Here is a 9,573-nt window from a genome sequence, read left to right as displayed (position 1 = left end):
GCCTTCTTACCCTTCCGTTGACCACCGAGTTTCAGTTGCTTCAGAGGCCTGCGAAACCTTCCCTCCTCGGATGGGGAATGGGATTTGCTCCCATCCATTGGCTCCTTACCCTTGGAAAGTCTTTTCTTTTTCGGGTCATGAGACTCGGTCTAAGGGTCTGATACTATGGGGACAGAGGACGACCTGGTTTGCACGGTTAGAATCTGGGGCTGAGGTGCTGGGGGCTGGGGCTGCGACTCCTCTGGTACACCCTTCTTGGAACCGCCTTCGAGCAAGTCAAGAAGATTGGTTTGAGGCTGTCTTTTTAGACCCATCTCAGCCTGAGTACCAACTCTTAGGGACTGGAGATCGGCTTCGGACAAATGAAGGTCTCCTAGGTCACCGGGGGGATCCTCGGACTGATCAGCTAGGTCAAACACACTATATTCGTCCTCGGAGGAACTCAGTTCAACCACCTCCCTTGCCTCCTTAGATAGTCCTTCCTCGGCCACCGTTACTTGCTGGGATGAAGAGGGACCTGATAGCGGAATGCCTGCAGGTATATAAGACCCCTCAGTAAATGCAAAACCGTCCTCCACCACGGTAATCTGCGTAAGCCGAGGGTCACGAGCTCTAATTACGTGCTTCGGGACTGAGAATGATTTCTGAGCTGGGTCACATCCGAGGATCTGATGAGCAGCTCTGACCTGGTTATCAGTTTCGTTCAAGAAAAGGTCCAACCTAAGAACGGTTTCCAAATCCTCTTTGTTAACCAGATGGAAATGACGTGCAAAGGCGTGCGGATCTGCGAAAAGAAAAGCGAAATTCCTATGGTTAATCAACCAAATCGGATATACAGTTATAAAACTTGAAAATACTGAAACCTAGATTGTCTTTTACTTCGGATACCCTACCTGGCTCCCCCTCTACTGTTGGGCAATGAAAACCGTTGTGCCACTCTCCCGACACTATGAGGAAATCTTAGGTTAACCCCTTATTGGAATCAGGAAGACATTGGATAAGACGAACCCTATCGTCCCTTGTCTTCATATAGTACGTCTTACCCCTCAGGTGATGAAGGTTGTAACACCAGTTCACATCGTGGTGAGTCAGTCTCAACCCCATTTTCTCATTCAGGGTATCTATACACCCTAATATCCTAAATACATTCACGGCATACTGAGTAGGAGCCAGGCGAAAATGCCTAAGGTAATTGAGGGTCACCGGCCTCATAGAAATTCTCATCCCTCCTTCTACAAAAGCGACTATCGGGATCACGACTTCACCCTCTCTCCTCTTAAGGTACCACTCCCCTTCTTCACAGTACTTCAAACTCACATTATTGGGTATTCCATAGTCGACAATGAATTTGTTCATCATCTCGTCGGACTCAACCAACTTCTTAAACTTACCCATTCCCCAAAGACGACTAAAAGTTCTAAAAGAAGAAAAGGAGGAGTAAAATCAAGGAAATTTGGGGTTGCTAGAAAAAGAAGACTTACAGAAGTATGACGATACTCTTCAGATAGTGTACAAGTCAAACCAGATTCAAATCATACGCGTCAATAATTGTAAGCGCGAAAATGATGAAATCAGACAGTTCAAACAGGTACTTATACTCCCCCTTAGGTTCCCCAAATGTAACCGCTTGCTTATAAAAGTAAAAGATCATGCCGTTGAAAGTGGGAAACGTGGTGCCGCCAAAATTTAATGTGGGCACCCATTAAGTCTTGAAACGCTAAAAACGCGCATCGGGCAGTCAAAAAGCTGCCAGCATCAACACAAACCGAAGTGAGGCGACTCGTCTAGAGGGCCCGCAGGTATCAAAACCCTCCTCCCCGTCCGAGGGAATGTGCAGCAGGGTTTTGAGGGGCTATTGTGGGGCCCGTGGGCCTGATAGCCTCGGCCCATCGTGCAGCAGGCCCAAGGCCCATGCCGAGGAACACAGACTATTCAAGGCTAAATTGGGGAAAGCCTCTTTTCCCAATCCACGCCGAGGACTTCCTCATCCTCGGCCTGACAAGGATGATTTTTGGGAAAGACCAGGCCCAAAGTAAGTTGTCACCCTCGCATTTAATGCATTCACCTAACCCCCCTGGCCGCATTAATGGGGATATAACCCCTTGGCAGGGCAGCGTTGATAAGAGTGAACCACTTGAGTACTGATAAGGTCTCTAATGGGACGGACGGCCAGAAGAAAGGCAAATGAATGATCAACAGATGGAATAAGGAGATAGGAAGATGAAAACTATATAAGAAAAGCAAGTAAAGTAAAATAGGAGGGGGGAAAAAAGAGAGAAGAAAAGGGTCTCCTCGGTCACGGGCCGAGGAACATCCCCCCATTTGTAAAGAAACTCTAAGTATTTTTTTATAAAAGAAAGTTCATGCATGGTGATCGACGGCCAGCGCCTAAACCTTTAACCCACTCTCTACAAATTTATTGTTTGGGCTTGTTGGGCTGAAAACCCATTCATACTCAGGGTCAATCCAAATTGAGTCCCTACAGTTATTATATTTAATATGTGAGTGTGTTGATTTTTCCAATTAGACTATTACTAGGAAAAAATCGATATTGAAGAACTATTTTGTTTATTATAGTTTGTATTGGCTAGGGTATAGATTAAACACAACTCAAATAGAAATAATCAAACTCATTCTATATCTCATATTAAGAAATTAATACAAAGCACAAAGAGAATTTTAAAATATAAAAATGAATAAACACCGATAAGGTCTAAACTCTAAACAATCAAAACTTAAAATAATTCTTTTTATTAAAATTATTTATTTATTTTATAATTTATTATTACTATTTATTTAATAATTTAGTTTTAATTATTTTAAAATTTTTGAGCTTAAATATGAATTTTCATCGAGCCATGCATTGCACAAGAGTAATACTACTTATATTTTAAATAAGATTGATAAGGTCTAAACTCTAAACAATCAAAACTTAAAATAATTCTTTTTATTAAAATTATTTATTTATTTTATAATTTATTATTACTATTTATTTAATAATTTAGTTTTAATTATTTTAAAATTTTTGAGCTTAAATATGAATTTTCATCGAGCCATGCATTGCACAAGAGTAATACTAATTATATTTTAATATTAGAGTAGGAGTGGTTTCAAATTAATTGAAATTAAACTTTGTACTAAAAAAAAAAAAAAAAAAATCAAACCACAGGCTCATTTAGAATTTATTCAGTCCTACAAGATGACAATCACATTTAGAATTCAAGGAGTTCACATAGTAATTAAAACTTATTTTGTTTTATTGGTGGGAGAAGACCATGTGAATGATCTAACAAGAGGATTGAATATTTTCTTCATTGCACACGTTGACATTATTAGCGAAAAATGTTTAAACAAAACAATACCGCGTAGTTAATTGTTTCACTTCAATTTAAGCCTTTTGTTTTTATGTGAAACTTCAATTTTTATTAATTTCATTATATTTATCCCCCCACCCCAAAACCGCCGCTTTTTCACAATTCTTTCATTATAATTAATTTTCTATTCTCATATTCTATTAGTTTAAATTAAAATAGACATTATTTTCATTTCACTTTCTTTATTTATAGAACATAATTATAATCTTTGGATATTCCCTATGCTACCTTTCCCAATAGATAAACATTTTTCATTTTTAAATATCCAAAAAAAAAAAAAAACTTTATGTTTCTATATTATCCTCCCACATTTTCTTTTCTAAAATCAAAAAATTATAAAATTCTTATTAAAAATCATAAGACACTTCATGTAAAGTAAATGACATTTTAAGAAAATTTTTTAATTTCCTTACGTAATTATTGTACCATAAAATATGGAATACATTTTTTTTTTTCCTTTCATTATACAATGGAGAATTTGAAGAGATGCAAAAAAGTGTCAAAACCAAACAACAACAACAACAACAACAACGCACAACAAGAAGAAGAAGTTAGACGGAACCGTTACGTGACGTGACGGCACATCCCTCTTAACACCTTTCAGAACCGTCTAAACGCTGCCGTCACTCCTTTTCCCCAAACCCTAACCGCCTCCTCCTCTGTCTATGGCCTCTTCCGATGACTTTCCTCTCATCGACTCTTCTTCCTCCTCTCCCAACCCCCACGCGCACACGCGCCACGACGCCGCCGCGTACTACTCCACCGAAGCCCCGTTCAACGACGCCGAATCCGACCCGAACAACAGGCCCGGCGGGCCGCCCGGAGCCCCGACTCCGCCTAAGCGGACCGCCTCTCCCTACAACTACTACAAGAAGCACAAATGCAGCAACTCGGGCGAGTCGGAGAACGAGTCGTACCGGAAGGACCGCGAGGAGTGGTCGGACACGGCGATCGCGTGTCTGCTGGAGGCGTACACGGAGAAGTACAACGAGCTGAACCGCGGGAACCTTCGCGGGAGGGATTGGGAGGAAGTGGCGGAGGCTGTGACTGATCGGTGCGGCGGCGGCGTCGGAGGCGGCGGAGATAAGAGCAAGGCGACGTACAAGAGTGTGGAGCAGTGTAAGAACAAGATCGATAATTTGAAGAAACGGTACAAGGTGGAGCTGCAGAGAATGAGCGCTGCTACGGGTAGTACCACCACCACGCACTCGCATTGGCATTGGTTCAAGAAGATTGAGGCTATCGTCGGAAATTCCGGAACCGCCAACAAAGGCGGCGGTTCCGACGAGGACCGGTCCATTTCTCACGCTAGATCGCCTCGCCAATCAAAGAGGTTTTTTTAATTTCAAGTTTTTAACCAAAATTTATTTATTTTTTGTTCTTAAATTTAAGTCATTAGCGATTTTAATCACCATAATTTTTCCAGTGTACCTTGTCGTACTCGTACTGGTATCATAACTGCGCGTGTCATGTTATAATTTTTCAGAAATTGCTCGTGTTATTGTTTCGTACTGTGTCTGTGTCCGTGCTTCCTAAATTTAAAATGATTAGTTTTAAAAGCGATCTCTTTAAACTTCAGAGACTGAAATCATCCATGTGCTAAACTTTGGGGGACTGACAATGTATTTAAGCATACTTTTTTTTTTTTTTTTTATTGTTATGTTTACACATGCAACTAGGGACTCTTGAATTCATGATGTAGTTTGAGGGTGAGCTCATTGGTAATGAGTTTTTTATTACCATTTGAGTTATGTAAAATATTCTAATTTTTGTTCTTTGTCATTGTTGTTGTTTAATTTTTTTTTTTGTTAATTTATCAAGTTTTGGATTAAATTGGTTACGGATTTAGTTTTGGGGAGTGAATTTTTTTTTTTTTTTTAAGTGCTTGTTATGTATAATAATTCCAATATTTTGTTGAATTCATGACATAGTTTGAGGATAAGCACATTGGCAAATTTAAAATCATTTTAGTTTTGTAAAATTTTCAAAGGTAAAATTTTTGTGGTGGTATGTGCATTGTGACTGAAATTTTGTGTTGTTGATGAGAATGACTTCTTGGATTATCTTGGAAGGGATGTGAGATATGAGGAATGTTGCTTGACTGTGTATCTTTATTCTACTGCAGACATTCTGGTTGAGCTTATATGTTATAAGTTAATACTATTATTGTAGATGATGTGTGTGACATTTACGAGAATTTATGATTAATTGGGTTGTTTTTAAATTGTGTTGCTAAAATGAAGTTTTTAGGGGTACAGCTGAATCAGCTGATAGACCGTTTGTCTTGCTAAGGGGGAGGTGCAGCATGCATAGTAGATGTTTAGACCAAACATTTTTGTTGCCAACTTAGTCAGTTCATAGCATGTCATGGCATAGAAGACTTTCATATTCATCTAATCAAATGTCTGATATTTTTATGGACAGATATATGTCGAGCAATGCTGCCTTGACAAACAATCTGAAATCCAAACCGATATCAAATTTAAAATGGCGTAGAGTTGTGTTTAAAATCAGTGGTACTGCATTAGCTGGGAACTGCCAGAGTATTGACCCCAAGGTGCACGTTCTCTCTACATGTTATCATTGATTTGCAATTGGATTTGTTATGACTTTTGGAAATTTTGAACGAATGAATTATTTCATCCTACTAGCAGTTTTTGAATGAAAAATTCAACCTGAACTGCTTTCTTCTGTCATTAGGTGGCGATGCAGGTTGCTAAGGAAGTTGCATCTGCTTGCCGCATTGGGGTGGAGGTATACCAAACTTCCCAAATTTTTTTCCATTTCATTTTTCATTTTTAACATATGTCTTAAATTTTGTGCTTTCAATGTTAATTTTGTTCTTTTTGTGATTCAAATTATTGTATAGGTGGCAATTGTTGTTGGAGGTCGTAATTTCTTTTGCGGAGACACATGGGTATCTGCTACTGGCTTAGATAGACCTACGGCTTACCAAATTGGGTAATGGCCTTTAACCGACATTACAACTTCTATCTTGCAGTAAAACTTCTGCATCAGGCTGTGGTTTAATATTATCACTTTATTGATGTTTAAAAGGTCAATCAGCAATAGCTAGTCAGCTCTGTTTTTGGAGGAATTCATAAGAGCAGTAAATTTTGTAATGCTGTTCTACTGTTCCTAATGTGGATGATTTGGAGAGAAGGGAATGCCGACTTATAATGGTGCTGAGTTCCTTTGGAATTCAGTTAATCATTGTTTTTAAGATCTTTGTGTGATTGGATGACTATTCTAGCCAGTGTCTATTCCACTTCTATTTAAGAATTCATTGACCCTTTGAATTCTAGATTGTAATTTGTAAGAGCAGTTCTTTTATGTGTCCCATGTACTTGAGCATACTCTTTTGTTAGTGATTTTTTTTCTGAAAAAAATAATTGAAGTTTATCTTTACTGTCCTCGTCATTATGTTGTTGGTTTTATTTTATTGCTCAAATTGAAGTACATTGGTTTTATCCCTGGTATCATTGTTACTTTTAAACTATAATGTATTCGGCCACTTCTATTTGCTGCATTTTGTTGATGCTGTGTGCAGAACTAGAATGAGACTGAGAAACATAGTGATTCAGAAGTCAGCATAGCTAGAATTGTTTTCGTAATGTTTCTTTTCCTTTGTTACAGATTTTTGCAGTTTTACTAGTTTGTCAGGATCTTTGATGCAAATTTAGGTGTAGTGAAGTTACTAGGTTTTCTTGTACTAAATAGATATTTTAGCAGTTCTCAGCCCTTTTTGCTGATATGTAAACTGGTTTGAAAAGGAAAACTTGTTTGTACTCTCATAGTACAGACATGTTTGTTATGTCAAATTTTATAATTCCTGATGGTCTATTTCCTTGATTTGCTTCTTTATTTCCATATGATTTTCTCAAACTCCACTGTATACGGATTAAGTAATTTATGTTCTCATCTTAAACTTCAGTTGTTGCTTTCATGCTGACCATTTGGCCATTTTTGATCTGTTGCAGTATGATGGCAACAGTTATGAACTCTATACTGCTCCAATCAGCTCTAGAGAAGCTGGGCGTTCAGACACGTGTGCAAAGTGCATTTGCTATGCCAGAGGTTGCTGAACCGTATAGTAGGCAACGGGCCATCCGGCATCTTGAGAAAGGAAGAGTTGTCATATTTGGTGGTGTTGGTGCTGGCACTGGAAATCCACTCTTCACTACCGATACAGCTGCAGCTCTGAGGGCTTCTGAGCGTATGACCCTACCCTTTTCCAACAAACCGATTTTTTCCTCTACATTTCTGGTTCACCATCTTTATAAACAAACAAACAAATAAATAAATAAATAAATAAATAAATATATATATATATATATATTGTCTTTATAAACAAACAAACAAATATATATATATATATATATATTGTCTGGGAGGACATTGTGATGTTGTGTCTATTTTTTTGGTCTCAGTTAATGCAGATGCAGTTCTTAAAGGTACCAGTGTAAATGGTGTCTATGACTTTCATTCTGGTAACAGCAATGTGATACTTGATCACATTTCCTATCGCGATGCTATTTCTAGCACCATAACCTCTATGGACCTGATGGCGATAACATACTGTGAAGAGAATGGAATTCCTGGTTGGTCTTATTTCATTATTCTAAATTTTCAATGCCATATTTTATCCTTCTCTTTTGTCTAAAAGGTTTATATTCTTTCTCTGTAGTCGTGGTTTTTAATTTGCTTGAGCCTGGGAATATCTCGAGAGCATTATGCGGAGACCAAGTTGGCACTTTGATTGATCAGGCTGGAAGTATTAGTTAATGCATTTGGAGCCATATCTAACCTGATTCTTTTAAAGTATAGTATAAGTTAATCTGTAAGTGTCGTTAGTCCTTGTTAGAAGTATTTAAATAGAAAATTAGGAGCAAATTAGGCCTCATGTTGATACCCTAAAGTTTTGTCCTTGTAGTTTTACAGTATACTTTTTACTTCCTCCATTTGTATTACTCTTTTCCTAATACAACATTGCCTGTAAATTTTTCTATCAGTTTTTCTCATAATAACTTATTAGTTTTTTTTTTCCTTTTCCCCCAGAGATGAATGGGAATTTGGTATAGAATATAGAAATAACCTCGTCTCTGCACCCTGCAAGATTTGTTAACAATTGTTGTAAAGTTTTTATTACAGATTTTACTCCAGTTAGCGGGTTTAGATTCTGGGGAGGTTGGATCAGGCTGGATCTTGAATGCTGTTGATGCTAATTTAAAGCAGAGTTCTTCCTCTTTAATGAAATTTTCTAGCTTGTTACCTGAGCAATGCACAGGTTTTTGTTTATAAATTTTATGTGGCAAGTTGTAGAAGTTGTTATTGGTGAGGTAAAAAAGTAATTTCAGTGGTAGGTTTAAATTAGAACTAATAACAACTAATCACCTATAATTTGTTGTGAAAATGTTGTTAACATAACACCTCTTTATAATTTATGATTAAATCTACTTTTGTTCATTAACTTTTAGGGTCAGTTCCTTTTTGGTCCTCAACAAATATTTGGTGTCAATTTAGTCCTATATTATACACAAGATTCAAGCATCTTACCAAGAATTCTTAAAAAGTTTCTTCTTTTTAAACAAGTTTGACGTTTCTATGTCATCTGTACTGTTATTTGGCTCCATAGGATTTATTGATGTGGTTGTCGGATGCTTTGAGCAGATTCCAGATTTCTTTTCATTTTCTGTTTTATCTTGTCTTTAATGCCATTTTTTTTTCTTTCCCTATTAATTTTGTTTGTCTTTATTTTTATATTGGGAGCAGCTTGTGTCCAGTGCCAGTGATTACTGGACATGTTGCGATGCTGACACGTGTCCAAGACTGGACACGAGTCCGTATCCTAACGGGTCTAGTGGCCACTAGCCACTAGACAAAAGCCTTGCCCTTTTATATTTTCTGCCTTGCATTATTTTTCCTTTTTTGTTTGACACATGTAATAAAACCTAAAATACTTTATGACTTTTTTTTTCTTCTTTCTCTTTTTAACATAAACCCTAAAATACGTTCTCTTTTCTCTTTCATCCCGTATTTAATTCTGACTTTAATATTGTAGGGCAACTAAAAAAAAATTAAAAGATAAATAATTAAAAAAAAAATCTTCATCAAATAAAATCCTTTTGAGACTTAAAATGTGTTGGGGGCAAAAAAGTTTTCCCTTCAACAGATGAGGTTGTAATTGGATTGGGGGCCT

The 9,573-nt window shown here is 37.4% G+C and overlaps 1 protein-coding gene across 1 annotated transcript; it reads left to right on the top strand.

Moving 5' to 3' along the window:
• Positions 1-3,865: 3,865 nt before the first annotated feature.
• Positions 3,866-8,419, top strand: LOC111988699 (uridylate kinase PUMPKIN, chloroplastic). The gene is made up of 7 exons (XM_024020487.2): positions 3,866-4,707; positions 5,799-5,931; positions 6,075-6,128; positions 6,244-6,335; positions 7,355-7,590; positions 7,805-7,975; positions 8,062-8,419. Exons 1-7 carry the CDS (start codon positions 4,040-4,042, stop codon positions 8,157-8,159), a joined length of 1,452 nt encoding a protein of 483 aa, XP_023876255.2. The 5' UTR covers positions 3,866-4,039; the 3' UTR covers positions 8,160-8,419.
• Positions 8,420-9,573: the final 1,154 nt, after the last annotated feature.

This window comes from Quercus suber, unplaced genomic scaffold (genome assembly GCF_002906115.3).
Source record: "Quercus suber isolate HL8 unplaced genomic scaffold, Cork oak 2.0 scaffold_561, whole genome shotgun sequence".
Classification (NCBI taxonomy): domain Eukaryota; kingdom Viridiplantae; phylum Streptophyta; class Magnoliopsida; order Fagales; family Fagaceae; genus Quercus; species Quercus suber.
This window is presented reverse-complemented; position numbering and strand designations above follow the sequence as displayed.